This window comes from Cottoperca gobio, chromosome 18, assembly GCF_900634415.1.
Source record: "Cottoperca gobio chromosome 18, fCotGob3.1, whole genome shotgun sequence".
Taxonomy (NCBI): Eukaryota; Metazoa; Chordata; class Actinopteri; order Perciformes; family Bovichtidae; genus Cottoperca; species Cottoperca gobio.
In genome coordinates this window covers 475,801-495,720 of record NC_041372.1, presented here as the reverse complement: position 1 = coordinate 495,720, position 19,920 = coordinate 475,801, and the positions used below count along the sequence as shown (strand labels likewise).

The window sequence follows — 19,920 nt, the reverse complement described above, 5'->3', positions numbered from 1 at the left end:
TATATTATACTGTATACATTATACTGTATAATATATACATTACACAGTATAATGTATATATTATACTGTATATATTATACTGTATAATGTATATATTATAATGTATATATTATACAGTATACTATATACATTATAATATATGATATATACATTATAAAGTATAATATATACATTATACAGTATAATGTATATATTATACTGTATACATTATACTGTATAATATATACATTACACAGTATAATGTATATATTATAATGTATATATTATACTGTATAATGTGTATATTATAATGTATATATTATACTGTATAATCTGTATGGGTGTGTGTATGTGTACTGTATACTGTGTACTGTATCATGTGTACAGTATACAGTACACATAATACTGTATCATGTGTACATAATACAGTACACATTATACTGTACATAGTATATAGTACAGTATATAGTACACAGTATACTGTACATAGTATGTAGTACACAGTATACTGTACATAGTATGTAGTACACAGTATACTGTACATAGTATACAGTACACAGTATACTGTACACTGTATACTGTGTACTGTATACTACTACCCTGGAGGGGTCTGCGAGGTTGAGCCCCACAAACACTGTGAACACTTCCTCTCAAAGAGGAAGCAGCAGAGATGAAGAGCTAATCTCTGGGTGGTGTGTGTGACGGCAGCAGCTCAGATAGAGGTGGTGCTGATGGTGGGGGGGCGGGGGGGTCTGCAGGTTACCTGAGCGTGGAGCGAGGAGGGGTAGGTGAAAGCGGGTGGGAGGGCCGGCGACAGCTCCGCCGGGTACAGCGGGTATGACGCCCAGACGTCTGGGCTGCTGGGATAGAGAGCGGGCACTGTGAGCTCATCTGTGGAAAGAAGAAGAGGAGTGGAGTGAGGAAGGTGGCCAAGGGACAGGTGGGTGGGGGTGGGGAAGAGAATATAAATATGGTGTATGGATCCACATCCACCAGCAGATACAGAGGCTTGGTCAATGGCCCGACGCTTCAAACCATGACGTGCTCATTAATATGGCGGGAGACATGAGGAAGTCAGGTGACGTAGTATGAAGAGTGACAAAGGGAGGGGGCAGGGTGGATGGGCACAGGAGATCTTGTGTCAGCGTTATTATAAGTTACATACGCAAGTGAAGTTACTTCACATACGTAACGTCCTCACATGCCTGACAAATAGTTTTTAGTCATTTGAACACGATCTTTTTCTAACCCTAAACAAGAAGTTCCCTGTGAACGCGTACGTCTATCAAGAACGTGTTGCCATCCGCCCCCAGGTGTAACCAGGTGTAACCTTAAGATTGGATTTAAACAGTTCACAAGCATGTATATTTATTATGGTTTTATGTTATTAAGATTTATTTCCTCATTTGTATTTATGTCTGTCATCTCACAAGGCTTGTGCAACATTTTATGTATCTTTTCTTTACTGCGTTAAACTGCACTGTTGCTCAATATGTTGCATGAAGCTAGCATGTAGCATCCAGTGCATATTTAAGAGCCCTTTACATCGTCAGCTGGAAGTTTTACTGCTTCTACTCACGCTCTGTTTTATTGGATCCAGATTACAGCGCAGATACAAGAATGATTTTCCACTTATGGAAATGGCCGAGTGCCCTTCTACTTACAAATGAAACACCTGCATGTGTGCACCTCTGTCTGAGACCAACGCATTGTTTGTTTGTTTGGAGAGCGATCTGTCTCCGGTATTATTGTGAGAAGGGAACAGGCGTAGCAACACTCACTAAGGGGGAGGGATTACCAGACAGTCAATTATTCTCCCCTGAAGCCAGTGAAGCTGACTTCATTCAGGATGAACTGAGAGGAAAGCATCCACGAGATGATGATGTACTCACTGAGGCGAGGAGTGAGGAGATGGAGACAGAGTGGTACAGAGTAAAGACAGCAGCTCCCCGTGCTCTCTGGTCATCACAGCATGGGCAGAACACTGATTTTTAACATCTCTAATCTGTCCTGCTCATTACCTCATGGCATCATTAATCCTTTCCTTCACACCCTTATTCTGGCGAAGAAAATATCCAAGATAAGAGCGTTTGGTCATTTAGGAAGAATGTACAACTACAGCTGGCCTCTGTTCAACTATCAATGGCTGTTCTTGCACAATCCCTGACCCCTGAGACAAATATTTAACTAGAGGGAAGAGGAGACGTCGTCCACGCCTGGTACTCAGAGGCCTAATAACTAACACAGGGAACATGAAGTGCTTGTGGATCAAGTTAACCCATCACGGCACAGAATCTGAAGAGATGTTCACAGATCACTTAACATTACAAGTCAGTCTCAGTCACCTCAGACCGGTAACAGCCAGTACTCACATGGGTCTCTGCTGATGAACTGCGGCCCGGGGCTCTGCTGCGAGGGCAGGGGGTTGGGGGTGCCAACCAGCTTGTTCTTGGCCATCTTGGTGTTGGCCTTGGCGAACTCCAGTCGAAGAGTCTGGGGGATCTCTGGATCAAAGCGGACCCCCTGAGATCACACACACACAGACACACAGACACACAGACACACAGACACACAGACACACACACACACACACACACACACATGTGTCAGCAAAGCTCTTCTCACCCACACTTATCCTCAGAAAATATCACAAGGACTCGCATGGCATCGTCCCCTCTGCCGAGCAGGTTATGTTCTCTGTATGTCTGCAGGATTACAGAAACTACCGACCCGATACTCAAGAAACATGGAGGAAGGATGCAACGTGAAGAACACAAAGCGTTTGGGAGAGAATTATTTCCCCCCTTTGATAACATTGTATTATGGGGCATTTGGCGGAGTCCGTTCTAGTTTTTTATTATTTGATGAAAAGGTAAATATCAGATATTGTGGTAGTAAAGATTGTATACTTGGGATGCGTTGATTGCAGATATCCATGATGTTTATTCTTCTACTGGGTAATCCATGTCATATACTTAAAGATTTCTGCATGTTTCAATCATTTCCTACGTGACAGCATATTGTCTCCAGTCAACACAAGATAATGTTGTTTTCCTCCTGAAGAGAGCAACTGATAGAAGTGGTGATGAAGCCGCTTCATTAAGTTCCCATGCTCGTCTTCCTCTCGCTCCTCAGCCTCGCCGTGTTGTTTAGATGCGCAGTGGGATCAGGAATTGTCACTTTGTACACTTTTCATCTCTCAGCATTTTATGACTGAATTTACAGTGTGAGGAGACGTTTTCAGTTGTGAGAGTTGTAAAGGGCTCACTGTGGATTACAGTGTTATTCTGCTGGGCTGGAGGACAGCTGATCCACACAACTGAAATCACAAGCTGAAGCACGATGTCATTTACACCACAAGGCCCTCGCTCTGGTGCCTGCTGAACTCCGTAGCTGTAACTTCATATCCAACATTGGCCATGACTTATTGCACGCATCACCGCTTAAAGAGAGCCAAAAGTCCTGGCAAATTCTTGACATGCCATTGCTACAAGCCCTCTGATACATCAGAGCTCATGACGAGCAAAGGTTGCTTTTCTCCCTCACAGTTTGATCCCCACATGTGCACTACTCCACATCTTCTTTCTTCTCAATGACTGTGGCCTGAGGAAAAACAAGGAATGTGGCATACACAGAGGTCGTGTTCATCCAAAAACAAAGCGGCTGTTTGTTTGTCTGCAGTGGAAGAACTAATGAAGCTGGTTTGATGTAAAAGACACATAAGAAGGTCAGATCAGAAGAGCGAGAAGCTGCGAGGATGCTTTTCTGGCTGGGCTGGTCCCTGCAGGCTGAGCTGAAACTTCTCATGAAGGGGGGGTATTAACTAGGATTGCCTTGGCTCAGCGCGCTCGCAGCTTCTGCCCGTGGAGTTCAGCTGCAGAGGTATAATAAGGTACATGGATATAATGAGGCCTGAGCTGTGTCCAATCTCTGCCTCACAATGTGTTCTGCAGTGTTTTACTGAAGTCTGTCTTTTAACACTAAATCCCTTCCCTCAGTTTTCTTTCCCATATTTCAATATGCAGATAGATGTTTGCAAAATCTGGCTTATCTACATACGACCCCCGGGACCCAGCCTTCCCGAAAAACACGAGCCGTGCTCAGTCCTCAGCCCCACTGAGTGATTCTATGGAAACAGTCTGACTATTGTTGGCTCATTTTTATCTTTTCTCCAGCTCTCTTCTCTGCCTTTGATATCTCCACATCTGAAAGTTGTGACAGTCACACTTTAGAAGGATGAGAAGCTGATCTTTTTCTGTGACAAAGGCTTCAACACAAACTTAAGAAGCCTGGGAAGGGCTGCTGTATATCTACACACCTAAAGAACACAATGGGAAATAAAGCTGAATAAAGGCCTGAGAACAATTCATATTCTGCCTCATCAAGGCTTTCTACTGAGCTGCATTGTGAAATAAGTGAGATTAAAATTAAACCCCAGATCAATATGTGCTTCTTATATGTAGAAGAGCTAATGTTCCTCCTGACCTTCAGGATCCGTCTTTACTGCTACAGAAACGTCTTTACAGCATGTTAGTCTACCTTTCTGTCTTTCTGCATGTAGGAATGTGTAGTTTCCCCTCTTATCAGAAGCATTTGCACAGAAGGCAGAGAGAAGAGTGCGGAGAGGGCATGACACTCACGTTCAAGGCATTCTTAGCAGCTTCCGCCTCTGATCGGCTGTCAAAGCTGACAAACCCCACCGGCTGGGGAGACAAGGAGACAGAACACAGAGAGAAACATGGTTTAAGGCAGAAAACTGAGTCGGCATTTCTGTCTGACTGACATAGACATGGTTTTTATCCCCCCCCCCCCTGCCCTGTTTATAAAGCGTGCGACAGAGAGAGAGATGGAGGCTGGACGCTCACTTTGTACAAGCAGAGTTCATCGTTCAGCTCCACTATGCCCAAATACGGCAATGTGAGCGCCAGAAAGTGCATGTGAGGGTGAGTGAGGGGGGGGGGGGGGGGGGGCTGTAAGAGGAGAAGAGAGGGAGAGAAGAAGATAAATGAGAAGATTAGAGGTTAAAGGTAAAATAAAAAGAGAGGAAGTGAGAGGTACCACAGTTAAGACCTGACAGCTGAAATTCATGCAATAAATCTATGTTTTATATAAATATAAATATATTTATGTATTTGTGTATTCTGGTGAGTGAGCACAGCGACGCAGGTTTTCTGTCAGATCTCTAACCACTGCTGCAGATATGAACAAAGAATACACACGTCTGCAGTGTGTGTGTGTGTGTGTGTGTGTGTGTGTGTGTGTGTGTGTGTGTGTGTGTGTGTGTGTGTGTGTGTGTGCGCTGAGAGGTGGGGCTGAGGAGAAATGAAATCTCTAAACATGTTGCTCCCATGGGGCACTGCTGTGTGTGATCTGGAAAAGCAGTCTTGTGTTGTGGCAGAAAGAGGAGGAGAAGGAGGGAGAGAAGGAGAAAGAGGAGGAGGAGAAAGAGGAGGAGAAAGAGGGAGAGAGAAAGAGGAGGAGGAGGAGAAAGAGGAGGAGAAAGAGGGAGAGAAGGAGAAAGAGGAGGAGGAAGAGAAAGAGGAGGAAAAGAGGAGAAAGAGGGAGAGAAGGAGAAGGAGAAAGAGGAAGGAGAAGGAAAAGAGGAGGAAAGAAAGCAAAAGATGAAAACAGAGATGTCAGGAGGAGGAGGAGAAGGAAAATGAAAACAGAGAGACGTCAGGAGGAGGAGTAGGAGGAAGATGAAAACAGAGTCAGGAGGAGGAGGAGGAGGAGCAGGAGGAGTGTCTCAGGAATATAAATAGAAGCTCTATATATGGAGGGCCGTGCGTTCCTGGAGGGGGATCGATTGATTTACGCCGCCACTGTCATTACTGTTTGTCTCACAAGAGAGAGGAGAAACATCTGCAGACATCTGTCAGGAGGATATATGAACGTCTGAGAGTCTCACACAGCTCAACCTGCAGGTGAAGTTAGCTTCACTAACAGCATGATGCCGGGTCAGTGACGCTGCACATGTAAACGTCTGGTACAGCAGCTGGGGGTCTGTGAGACACCTCACAACTACCATGAGCGGACAAACCGAGAGCGACGACCACAGAAGATGAAACTTCAAACACACACCTGCATTTAGCACTTATCGCCATAGGCCCCACCAACTTCAAATGTAACGGGTATATTACAATAGCTGCTAATTGCCTTTTGAAAGTGTTGGATAGCATGCAGCCACAAAGAGAGAAAGCCCAACGCATGCCAAGGGTTTTAGTTGTTCAGAAGAAGTCCTTTGTTCTTGGTGTTAGAGGTATTAAACTCACACTAAACCTCTCTAATGAGCGTGTGCTGTCTGTATGGGAAACTAATAAGAACACTGACATGAAGCTAAATTGCTTATCTCTGGATGTGGACACCTGCCAGTAGAGCTCATTTTCAGTCATGCACCCCCGGAGGCACAACTCAGCCGTCAGTGTTGCTGTCGTCAAAGCGCTCGCTTTGACACTTCAAATTCTTTCCCCGTCTCCATACCCCCCGCACATCCCAGCGGAGTCCACGGACTACAAGCAGACGATCCCCCTGCCAAAGGCAAGTTAGTGCAACTCTTTCCCTTCCCTCCCCCCAATAACAATGTCCAGGTACTTCCTGACAAAAAGTGCTAATCTGTCATAGTCACCTGAGAACACAGAGAGGGGAAACAGGACAAAGCAGAGAGAAGTGAGGGTGTTGGGGAACGGAGGGTTAATTCATGTATAGAAACACTCATACCTGTTTAGAAGTGAGTTTTATCAAGGAGCCTTCATAGCCCTGCAACAAAGAAAGAACATGTTGCGTTAACTGAAATAACTAAAGTCACCTAAAGTCACCTGAAGTCACCTGAAGTCACCTGAAGTCACCTAAAGTCACCTGAAGTCACCTGACGTCACCTGACGTCACCTGAAGTCACCTAAAGTCACCTGAAGTCACCTGAAGTCACCTAAAGTCACCTGAAGTCACCTGACGTCACCTGACGTCACCTGAAGTCACCTAAAGTCACCTGAAGTCACCTGAAGTCACCTAAAGTCACCTGAAGTCACCTGAAGTCACCTGAAGTCACCGTAAGTCACCTGAAGTCACCTGAAGTCACCTGAAGTCACCTGAAGTCACCTAAAGTCACCTGAAGTCACCTAAAGTCACCTGAAGTCACCTAAAGTCACCTAAAGTCACCTGAAGTCACCTAATGTCACCTGAAGTCACCTGAAGTCACCTGAAGTCACCTAAAGTCACCTGAAGTCACCTGAAGTCACCTAAAGTCACCTGAAGTCACCTGAAGTCACCTAAAGTCACCTGAAGTCACCTGAAGTCACCTGAAGTCACCTGAAGTCACCTAAAGTCACCTGAAGTCACCTGAAGTCACCTAAAGTCACTTGAAGTCACCTGAAGTCACCTAAAGTCACCTAAAGTCACCTGAAGTCACCTGAAGTCACCTAAAGTCACCTGAAGCCACCTGAAGTCACCTAAAGTCACCTGAAGTCACCTAAAGTCACTTGAAGTCACCTGAAGTCACCTGAAGTCACCTGAAGTCACCTGAAGTCACCTAAAGTCACCTGAAGTCACCTAAAGTCACCTGAAGTCACCTGAAGTCACTGGCAGGACTCTTTGGGACAAGGTGGAGTTTCTGAAGCAAATAGCTTTGTTTCTGTGTGGCAGGCAGCGAGCCAGTGATACATGACACAGTATGAACACACACGCACACACACACACACATACACACACACACACACACACACACGCACACACACAGACACACACACACACACACACACAGCTTTCTGTGGATCAAGATGTATTTGAACCTGGGCTTTAGGAACACAGACACTTGCAGCTCGCAGGAGAGTTTCCATTGCCGTTTATTTCATCACCATTAATGGAGGTCCATCGACGGCTGCTAAGAATAGCTGCAGCCGTCTAAAACATACAAACATACCTTAAAAGGTCTGAAGAGGAGATAGAGCTCCCGCGGCTTGATATCCAGCGGCAGCCCACTGACAAAGAGTGTTCGGACCTGAGGAGCACAAGAAGGAGAGCATGTATTTTTCATTAACCTCCTCAGGTATTAATAGCTACCTCTCAGACCTGGCAGGAACAGATGAGGTGAGGAGGAAGAGGATCTGAGCACCCGTTAAACACTTCTCTGCTCGTGTTCTGCTGCTGGCTTTATGGCAGCTCCAGCCTCAGTTTTACACTTTACTTTTCAACTTGTTAGCACACAGAGGAAATGTGATTGTACAGAAACCACGCGGGGGGTAGCATGAGAGTGAACAGAAGTTATTATTATTATTATTATTATTATTAAATGTGTTGATGAAGAAGAGAATGAATGCAGGTAAACTTTTACTGCTGTATTCAAAGTACACTATTAAAGTGCACATGTGACCTACAACCTCAAATTTGTGTAACATCAGCAGACAATAAGTGTTCATAAAGGACTTAAAGAGACTTAAGAAACAATGTTAAAGTAAAATAGAGTCCGAAGGTAAGGAGAGCTCTCGTAAAGGTCACTAATTAACACTCTATGTCTTGTTTCTTCAGTCTGTACACAGGAGTACCAGCGATATGTATTCATGTACCATATGTGTTGTGTATAATGTTACAGGCAGATTCTTCTCTCCTGCTCTTCACTTTTGTGCTACATTTAGTATGAGCAGGACTTTTGTTCTGATTGCTCTTGAAATACTTTGTTAAAGTAACAACTTTGACATTTTAGATGAAGAATCTGATCAACGGTCAAAGTTAGGATTTAGGAAAAATTAGGAAAGAAAGCTAATGTGTTTATTAAATATCTTCCATATCGAATATCTTTCCACGCTGATATAACTTGTTATTAGTTCATAGAAACAAACACTTTGATTGTGCTGCTTGTAGTTTCTATATTTAGTCTGTTTGATCTTAAAATATAATGAAATGTATAGAAAGGGAAGAAAGAGAACAAGTCTTCTGAGACGTTCTGGTCAGACCTGATGTGTTCTTTAGTACTGTGGGTACTTGCAGACACTGACACTCTCACTCCTTCACTCAGAGGATGAAAACATGGCTGCCCTGTTCTCTGCACATGCAGACATGTCCTCTTGTCTTCTTCTGCATTTAACCTCTCTTAGGCTTTACAAAACAATACAATTACTAATAATTAAACATCCCCCTTTATAAGATAACTGGGGCAAACATTCAATTATTATTTTAATAAACAGGCACTTATCACACCTCATACCTGGAATTATCACCTAATTGAAGTTGGCTTGGTGCAAGAAAAATAATTGCTTTAGTGCACATGAGAAAAACAAAGAATAGACACCTAAACACCCACATCAATAATGTGACATTTAAATATTATATATTTAGAATAAGGTTTATTAGATAGTAGATTCACAAAGGAGCTGCTGAACTAACACAACGCCTCATTCCCACATGTAACCTGACACCAGCTGATGCCAGGCAGAGCAACACACAAACAAAGGAGCTTAGCAACTGGCAGCGAGAGTCAGCGCGTCGTCCTGCCAAAAGATCTCACCCTGCGAGACTTTCTCACCTCCGCTCGTATCTTATCTTATCTGAGAGGAGCTGCAGGCCGGCACTGCGCTGTCTCTGGTACTTCTGCTTAAATAAACTCTCCTTATGCGGAGGGAGAACAAAGAGAGAACAGGAGGGATGCACCAGGCACGGACAGCACAGAAGGCTATTCGTATTATATATGATATATATATATATAAAAGAGCAGCAGAAACACTGGTAGTAGTGCTGGAAATAAAGCTGCACATGACCCCAGCAAGACTTTTAAAGTAGGATTCGTAACGTGAGGATCATGTACCTCAGACGTTTGGCACACATCCTGAGGAGGTCTCACAAGTTACATCTTTAAATGGAGGTCTGAGGCCAGCACTCTGAACAATGGGGCATTGACTCGCTCCTGACACTTCCTGACGTCAGCTGTTGTGATACATGAGCGGTGGGCTGGATACAGATGTTCTCTGCTGCTGTTACAGGATCACTCTGCATGTTTGCTGAGGTGAAACATCAGTTTCCTCATGTAGTAAAGTTAACTGAAGGTCATCCTGCATAGAGCCGATGGCCCCTGTTTTATTGGCTTTCAGAAGCATTGTTTTACTGCTTCCTCGTGAGTCACATAGCTACATCTCCATAGTGCTGAGTGCAGGCTCCAGGCCTCTGAATCATTGACCATTTATGGCGTGCTCACACACCAACAGGATCAGAAGCAGCCCCTACCCACCGCACACCAGCGGAGGGCTTCACAGCCGGCGTGCCGCTGCAGTTCCCTGGCAACGCCTGAGACAGCGGAGCGTGCAGCCCCCGGCCAAAAACATCACATCCTATTAAGGCCACTTCTGCAGCGAGTCCCAGGAGATCAATGCACCCCCACCCAGAGAGCCTCCCCTCATTGATACTCCGTCAGTGCACCTTGAAGGTCTGCTGCAGAAGGAGGGCGGGATATGATATGATCTTCGCCTTATCAACACTTTCACACCATTATTCCAAAAATTCCTACTGCATATGAAAATCAATACTCACTTATAGTCCCGTGCACATGTAGCCGGTGGGGGACTTGTTGCATCGTGCAAACTCAACAACAACCTTCTTAAAAAGGTGTCGGGATATTCACAAGCTGCAAATATTCATGTTGGACAAGCTGGAACCAGAGAAGCAGTTGGCATCTTTGCTTGAATATTACTGGAACAATTCATCTTTCTGTTGTTAATCTACTAATGGAACAAGCAACGATACACAAAGTCATTCAGACTATCATACAACGGGTCACCACTTCATCTGGAAGTAGAACCAAAAGAACAGCAGGTCAAACGTGTACCAGGAAGTGTTACTGTTCCCCTCCCCGAGTCTGGTTAACCTGGACGTTCTTTTCTGTGACTGCTGTTTGAAATGTCAGCCTTTAACTTAGTGAATATACTACGGCTGGAGAAATAAGATCCAACTTGTAATAAACTCAATGATCCTTGAACGAGCCACACGCAGGAATACGAAGAAGCATTGAGCTCTCCTTTGCTCTTCTTCTCCAAACCTCCTTTCACTGCCAAACGCCGTGAAGAAGAACTGCTGTACATCTGAACACCTTTCTAAACTTACATTTAAGTATTTTACATTTTCTGCAGCACAGAAGGCACTTCATCTGATGCTTGGTTTGTCTAATCAAATTCCCTCACAACTTATTAATGTGTCATTTCTATTCAGCGTGCGTAAACGTGTATCGCCTATTTCCTGAAATGCCTCATTACACGGCGCCGCTCTGTGTGACTTTCTCAGACATTTGCTGGGGCTTTAATTGAGTGCTTTTTTGACCGTTGATTGTGGCTGGAACGAGGGACGCGACCTTGGAGAGCTGTGAGATGATTACTGTGTGTTTCTCCCTCCCTGTGTGTGTGCTAACAGATACACTCACATGCGGCAGCTCCGACCTTGAAGCCTAAAGAGGGTCCGGCAGCCTGTTGTAGCATCTGTGTGTGATACAAAGCTGCCATCCTATGTTTCATTGTAAACACAGTGTTGTTCTCTGGGACTGAGCTGAAGCCTGCGAGAGCTTCTAACATCGATATTAACTGACTGACTGACAGACTCACTCCGCTCCCCCCCCCCCCATCCCTCTCTCACACTGACTCTGGGAGGTGTCAGACCATAAATGGATGACTGTGTGTGTCTATTAATGGGCAGAGATCGGCAGGTCACAGGTTACTGTGCAGGTCAGGGGTCACCTGAGAGGTTAAGCACACTCTCTACGTCACGACTCAGCTCAGCGGCGGCCTGTAAATGTTCCAACAGGTTAACCTTTAAGAGACATTTAAAACAAACGACCTCGGAAAAGCACTTCACTGACGTTTCCCTGCTCCAGCTCTTTCCTCCCCTGGAAGACATGACGCTGGAGTCTTAAAGACACATGTGCTCGTTGCTCAGCCCTAAGGTGTCATGTGGGTGACGTGTGAAGGGCTGTCAGCTCTGAGTCCATCACAGTCTCTTCTCTGTCCTCTGATGCGTCTCCATGAAGGACTTCACGTTCCTCCACAGCGCTCATTAACTGCCCAAGTGGACACCTTAAACTGTTTGCTTTCCAGAGGGCGAGGGCGGGGATGGAGACCAGAGTGCATGAAGACGAGGACGGCTCCTTCGTCTGCCTTAGAGACAGCTCTGATTATTTGTTATGGGTTTTATGGATTCTTTTGAAGATTAATATACAATTATAAAATACATTTCTCTGCCTTGTTAAATAATCATCTGTCTATTAACTTATGAATCAATTGACTGACTTTAAGCTCTAAATATATGTTATTTCCAGGATGTGTGTCACAACTCAATCGGCCTCTAACTAATAAAGTGCACGGGAGCACGTGAGATGCACACAGGCGTCGGCTGCTGGACAATGTTTGCTAACTTCTGATCTGTTTGTGCAACTACTGCATCGTGTTTTAGCATTTTATTCCATAACGTTCACTGAAGCTGCTGTAACTCTGCTTTAAAGGCTGATACAGGGGAAACAGCTGTATTACTACATGTTTAGTAAAATGAGGGGAGTATTTTCATCATCCGGTAATCATTGTCGGTAAGATGTCAGAAAACACTTATTTTGAATATATTCATTGTTATCCCACCAACAGGCCAAATATCCTGAAAACATATCTACCATGAAATACTCACAGTTTAGCAGCGGGCATGTTACCAAATGATTAATAAATTAACATCATTTCCACCAGACTACATGAGAATGAAGGAGGAGAGCAGGTACTCTTCACTTCCCTGGGAGCTGGTCTGACAACACTAAAGCCTACAATGCACCACAGAAGAAGAAGAAGCTATAGTTCCATCTTTAGGAGCTAATCTGCAGCCTTTGACCTCGGCTGGAGGCTCACGGTCGGACAGTTGGAGCGGGACACTTTCTCCTTGTTCTCCGGTCCAGGCTCTTCCCATGACCATAAAAGTCCTTCTGTTCACCTCAGCGCCAGGCTGTCAGCGTGTGGCCATGAGGGGTAAGGAGCTAGTCTACCGGGACTGAAGAGCGAGAAGAGTGGCAAATTACAAACAGGACCAGGGCGGAGGGAAAGAAGGAGGAAGTAAGATAAAGAGCGCAGAAAAGGGAGGGACGAAGGAGAGGAGGAAACAGAGAGGAAGGGAGATTAAAGTGTAGCGGGGGAGCAGAGGGAAGGATGGGGGTTAGAGGAGAGAGATGAATTCGAGAACTATTGAGTGAGAAAGAGGAGCGGGTGGATAATTACATCTTGTGAGTAAGCAATATTAAGTGGAGGTGACAGAAGAAGCACAAGACAAGATGGCCGACGCTGAGGAGGCTCACACGTCTTCACAGTAATTACAAAGCTGACAGCGGAGGCCTTTTAAAGAAAGACTTCACTCACGGCCACTTTTATATATATATATATATATATATATATATATATATATAGCTGTAGATATTTAAATTATTTTTCCTTTCTTCAGTGAGCAGGATCTTTGCCAGCCGCTCCTGACGCTAAGCCATGTTGTTGTCTTTTCAAATACCTCTTGTCGTGCAGCTGACAAATGGCTAAGATAAGACGACAATTCCCCCCCGCACTTTTATAAATAACCTCCTACCTATCAGACGAGTGCGTGGAGCCTGTATGAACTTTATTTCTCTGCGTCATGTGACTGTATACTCCTAATCTAAATCTCGGAGTACAGTATCTGCAACGATCCGTGAGCTCTTGTATGATTTCCCATCATGGCCACTTTCCCCTCTCGTAACGTTTCATGTCACAGCGCGTTAATATATCTGCGTGCCCTTTTCATAGATACATGCCCAGTGCACCGCTGCTCCGAGCTCCTCCACCTACATCTCCTCGTGGAAAAGGTCACGCTGGCCACATGACCTGCTATTTGAAGAGGACCTGCTGGAGACCCAGAGAGGGCCGAGCACAATCCAATTACACCCCGGGGAGATTCGCTGAACTCTGCTTGAGTGATATTCTGTTTCTCTTTGGGCGCTTGTAAAGATCCACTTACATGTTTATGGTCAGAAGTAGAGTCAACAGATGGCTCAAACTCCTGCTGCGCTACTCTTACACCACTTTCAATATGACTTCATGCTGCAGAAACAACACAAGTCTCCATCCTCCGTGTTCACTCATTTGTCAAAACTCAGGTGGACCTCCAGGCGCTCCTTAAACAAACAGCGGTTAGCTTGACAGCGAGGAGGTCAAAGGTCACGCTTCGACATAGCCGTGACGCATTCCACAAACTCACGAGCTGCACGGCCCTGTGGAGCTGTCTATTAACATAAAACAGGCCCAACAATGATCAGAAACCCAGCAGATCAAAGTGTCTCACACATGACTACAGTGATTACTGGTGACACTCACGGATGATGTCTTTATTGTTTGATAATAGTTTGCTCTATAAAATGGAGTAAAATGGAGTTCATAACTTCCTGAAGCCCAAGGTGACGTCTTTATCCAAACACTCCTCCAAAGAGCTTCTATTTACTATCACAGAACAGAAGCTGGTCGTGGGCAATGATCAGATCACCTTGGCACTAAGAGGAGAGAAGGAAGTCTTGACATGATTAACTTCAGTGAACTGGGCTTTGTGCCTTCACATGTTCCCTCCTGATAACAGGAACACGTCACCTGGCTCCGTCACTATGAAAACACTTCCCTCTCTCCACTCCAGAAGGAACTAAACATTTAAGAAATGTGCTCTGAAGAGGCCTCTGGGCCATACAAGGCCTGGAAACATGTCTTTGACGTCCACCATGCGAGGGTCGGCGCGTCGCCTCGACTGCATCCGTGGCCACTGAGTGCCGCAGCACGTGAAAGCATCCAGACACCTGATAATAAAGCTTATCAGAAGATTAGATGCTGGAAGCTGCATACCTGCTGTGCAGCAGGCCCATGTTTGGTGCGCACTGGTCCACACAAGATAAACTTTAAGCATCGCCACACCGCCGATGATGGCGTGTGAGGTTGAGCAGTGAAGCAGGCACGAGAGGCCGAGCCGGCTGCGCAGCTTCACTGCCTGAATCAGTGACCCGTTGAGTGGCAGAGGCAGGAGGAGCATGTGAGAGGCTGGGAAAGTCTCTCAGGAGGTCACAGTTTATGTTGCTCTACTGCCATTTTACAGTCAGTGTTTCTGTGAGGAGGTCTGGAGATTCTGTAGAACAGCTGAAAATGTCAAATTAGTCACTTGGTCTTCCATAAGGACGTTTGTATTGTACTGAACTCTAATGCTCATGAGTCATGTGGGAAAGTGCAAGTCATGCTCACAAATTAGTCACATTATTCCTGTCTGCACACCTGCCTGCCTGCCTGCCTGTCTGTGTGTGTGTGTGTGTGTGTGTGTGTGTGTGTGTGTGTGTGTGTGGGTGTGGGTGTGTGTGTGTGTGTGTGTGTGTGTGTGTCTGCAGATGAACTGGTGCAGTCTAACTTTACGTTAATATATTTCCATTAGCTTCCTCTCGTTACTGTCTCTGCCGCTTCTCTTCTAGATTACTCGATGCGTTGTGTATTCGGTCTGATGGTCATTTTCTGATGGATTAATGGACTGAATGCTCTAAAACAAAGCTGTCAGAAGACATGATGTGTGAACTGATCGTTGGAAATAAATCTGAGGCCAGCCCTCAGTCATTTAATATACTTATTATTATTATTATTATTATTATTATTATTATTATTATTATTATTATTATTATTATTATATATTGCTGGATCTAAAATGTCTCTAATATATATATATATATATATATATATATATATATATATCTTTATTTATTTGACTTTTAATTGAATTTCTGTTGTAGCGCCGGTCTGAGAATGTGTGAGCAGCATGTTTGTCAACCTTTCATAGAATAAAGTAGATTATCTATTGTCTTGTACTGGTCCAGTGAAATACTGAAGTACTGAAGAGCTGAAGTACTGAAAGTCTGTCCTGTACGAGTACATAAAGAGAATAAAGTCTTTTCTCTGTGTAGCTGCAGAGATCCACACACTGTAAACTCAGTGGACCAAATATGGTGCTCCGTCAGGCCGGCTGTGTTGATATTCAATTACAAAGTGACCAAGATTACTGAGCTGTAATCTCATTCTCCAAGAGAACTCACAGAACCTCACAGAATCTCACAGACCTTTCTGACGTCACTGCGCTGTGGAAGGAAGTGACGACCCAACCCTTATACCCTAACCTCCGGACCCTACCCCCCCTCCAGACCCCCCCCCCCCCCCCCTCCTTATCCAGGGAGAAGGATATGTTGTGGACAGATAGTGAATGTTTACAGAGGAAAGATGTTTGAGAGAAAATAAATTCTCAGCACAAAGTAAACAATCTAGTTTGTGTAAAGATGTCATTGAGAGGCTCCTCTGTAATGGGGGGGTTGCGTACATGTTGCAGCAGCTGTTTGAACTTCCAGTGCTCCCTCAGCTTCAGTGCAAACTAACTAACTGCTCCCAACTCTTCATTACTGCTCCACACTTCTCATTATACAGTTATTATTAATGATTCTTCGATGGTCTGCCGTGTTGCTGCTGCAGGATGTGTTGTACTTTCTTTTATTCGTAAGGGAAAGTACATGGTTACAGTAAGAGGTTACACAAAGTAAGAGAAATAAAAAACGCTTCAATCTTCTATATCTAAAATAAATAACACAGGTGCACAGCTTTGTTAAAGAATGAGTTCCTTCCGGAAACCAGAGAAAAGAAGGGCAGATAGTAATAATCATTAGAATAATATAGTTTCCACACTTCACCAGCTAATAAGAATATTATAGTGATAAACACAGCAGGTAGGTGTCGCGTGCGGAGACGTACCTCTTCTTCGTGGTTGGTGAATTCACTCTGCTCGTTTTCTTTCTCGGTTTTGTTGTTATTCATTCTGACTGTTATCACTTTCACTGGGACTGTCTTCTTCTTTTCTTCTTCTTTTTCTTCTTCTTCTTCTTCTTTTTCTTCTTCTTCTTCTTCTTCTTCTTCTTCGGGACCAGGCTAAACCCTCCGACAGACTACAGTCTGCGTGCGGAGCTTCTAGTTTGGCGACATAAATGATGAGCACAGATTAGATGTAAAGCAGAGCTGTGCAGGCTGATAGTCCTCAGATTCCCTTCTTCTTCTTCGTCTCCTTCTTCTTCTTGTTGCTGCTCCCTAAACGAAACACGGTAAATGTACAGTGACTGCGCCGCAGGCTGCAAACTTCTCCCCATCTGCGCGTGAAGGAGGAGGGAGGAGGGAGGGTTTAGGGTGGGGTTAGGGAGGGATGCACCGTCTGCTGCTGCCTTTAGCAACTTTTATCAAGTGCTGTAAGAGCACAGTGGAAATCAGCTGCATGGTATTTTAGTCACAACATTCCTGCAACATTATTATTCCAGTGTTCCTGTTATTATCTTTCATATTTGAGACTACTCATTACTGTGCATGTGTAAAGTCTTCTCATTGAGATCAGGAATGTGTAGAAAAAAATAACATTTTCACTGTTTAGAAAAAATAACAATACAATTCTAAACTGCTCTAAGTGATGCACCAAACATTAAGTGTATTACACACAGTAACTTGATTTATTAGCACCTGGTGAGCTCCATGGACAAAATATTGCATTTCTCATGAACTTATTGCTGACAACACTTAGATACACAAAGTTAAAACTATTGTAATCATTCATTTAAACGCACAATGGGTCATGTTCTGCCTCTAGGGGTCTCTCAATCCTAAAATAAGAGAGGAGTTTGGTGGTGATCCCGCTTTTAATTGATGAACTGAAACAATGGATATGAATATTTTTGTAGATTATTCCATGGCCAAGGGGCTACCGGTCTTTGTTTTGTAAAGTCGTGTCCCACTCAGCTTTACTGCCATATCCCATTGTTCTGTACGTTAACTTGTTGACTGTTAACCTTCATACACGAGGCATCACGAGACGTCTTGTTGCTCTGCACACTCAGGCGTATTTGAAATGTAGCCGTCAGCATAATTCGTCATGTGTGAAGACGCACAGCGCAGTAGACAATCATCAACTCTTTATACTGAAGACACACCACTGATCCTGTGTCTACAGCTACAATAGAGAGGAAGTGGAGACACCTGAACATTGCTCAAGACCTGCACCTGATAACAAGTTGCACTAATCCGTTGTGAGCTCACCAAGACTATTTGATTTATGACCTTTGAGTGGGGAAAGAGCCGGCAGCTATGGAAGTGATGTCTCAAACACTCCACACCTATTATTGTCTTTGTGCAGCGTGCACCGCAGCCATCAGGCGACAACATTTCAAAACATTTATTTTCAGCAGCTGCCTCACTTTGTGTTTGGCGATGAAAGTTCAGGAGATGACAGTCGCGCGGCAGTGGAGACTTTGACTATATGTTTCGTGACACTTATTGCACAGGACAGACTCGCAGTTTGTGACAGCCGGTGCAGAAAACACAGCCCGTCATTTCTGCTGAACCTGCAACAAAAGAAGCAGAAGCAGTCATGGCGGATCGGCCGTAGAGATTTCTGCTTCTTCCCCTCCCAGATCATGTCTGTATCAATTACAGTGCATCTGAAGGAGGGACGCGGCGCTGCTTTATGCTGATGAGGAGCAGATTTCCTCAAGGAGGAGGCTCTTCCAGCAGATAAAAATGGAAATGCTCCCCTCGCTGCTCAACAAGCCTGAATCAAAGCTTCCTGCTGGAGTCTGGGGAGCGAGGGGGAGGAGAGAGGGGGAGGATGGGGAGGAGGGGGAGGAGGGGAGATGTCCCAGCTGTGTTTGACAGGTCTCAGGGCTGAGCTGTGTGGTCTGATGCTGGGAGAGGAGCCCCCCCCCCCCCCAGGAGACAGTCTGGTCACGCTGTCCTGGGTAACATGTCAGCAGGCTTTGACACGGCCCAGCCTCACATGAAGACATCTTTGTGTTGTCAGGAGACAGTTTAACAACATGGAGCTGAATTGTTTCAGGAAGTTATTTAAGTTTGAAAGAATAATAATAATAATAATAATAATAATAATAATAATAATAATAATAATAATAATAATAACTAACGTGATGTCTGTGAGGTAAATATGAAGCTACAGCCTGTTAGCCTGTTCTCATCTCACTCTCAGCAGAGAATCCTATTTCTCAAAATGTCAAAGTCTGGCTTTTAGAGATGTCCTGTTGCCCAGAAACAAACCTTTCAAACCGGCAGGCCTGAAGATCGAGACACAAATCAGATTATCTGATATGATCTTCTGGATCACTGAGTCACAGCTGAAAGGCTAGCTGGATGTGAGCGTCGCGACACCAATGTAGCATGACACAACGCCGATGTATCGAGCAGCCTGAGGGTCAGTCAAAGATGTCCCCCCCTTTCACACAGTCGCACTCACAGGGAGAACGATGTCGCAATCCACCCAGAGCTGAATGTTTTCAGTGATGGGGGGGGGGGTGAGCGTGTCTCTGTGGGCTGAGAGCCTTCCTCCCCCAGTCCTCCCTCCTGTTAGTTACCTTGATCTTCCTTTTCTGTGGTCACATTGACTGTAGTGCTGTTTACGGAGAGCACCTGACCCGTGTGTACACCGTGATTCCTCTGTGGACCACGGGGAGTTTGATGAGGGTCGTAACACCAAACGTTTCCTCAAACGTTTCCTCATCATTCCCATATCGTCCACAGTGCTAGTTAGCTAGCTAGTATTAGTAGAAGCTAGCCCAAGGTTTTATCGTTGTTTAACGTTCATCATCGTAAACTTTTACCTTTGTATCAGTTCCAAAAATGAACAACACATCCAACAGTTTAAGATATGTCACTGAAAGACATATCACCTCATGAGAAGCTTCCAGGAGGATCCATTCACTCATTGTCAATCATATAGATACTTCAGTCCGGAACCACAGTGAGCTAAAGGAAACCTTCAGTTTCTTACAGATTCATCACTCACACATCGAGTCTTCATGTCGCTGCTCACAGTGTGTTGTGCTCTGCTTACTCTCAATCACCAAACACCCACAGAGAAGAATGCCTGAAC

General features: G+C 44.7%; 1 protein-coding gene across 2 annotated transcripts in view; it reads right to left on the bottom strand.

Moving 5' to 3' along the window:
• rbpms (RNA binding protein, mRNA processing factor) overlaps positions 1-17,156 on the bottom strand; it is a 30,238-nt gene extending 13,082 nt beyond the window's left edge. For both annotated transcript variants that reach the window (XM_029454995.1, XM_029454996.1), the window contains exons 1-6: positions 16,755-17,156; positions 7,895-7,972; positions 6,697-6,735; positions 4,620-4,682; positions 2,352-2,502; positions 743-870 (exon numbers count right to left, since the gene is read on the bottom strand). In XM_029454995.1, the coding sequence (XP_029310855.1) occupies positions 743-870; positions 2,352-2,502; positions 4,620-4,682; positions 6,697-6,735; positions 7,895-7,972; positions 16,755-16,817 (522 nt within the window). In that variant the 5' untranslated portion in view covers positions 16,818-17,156. The remainder of the gene's footprint in view (positions 1-742; positions 871-2,351; positions 2,503-4,619; positions 4,683-6,696; positions 6,736-7,894; positions 7,973-16,754) is intronic.
• Between the last annotated feature and the right edge of the window lie 2,764 nt (positions 17,157-19,920).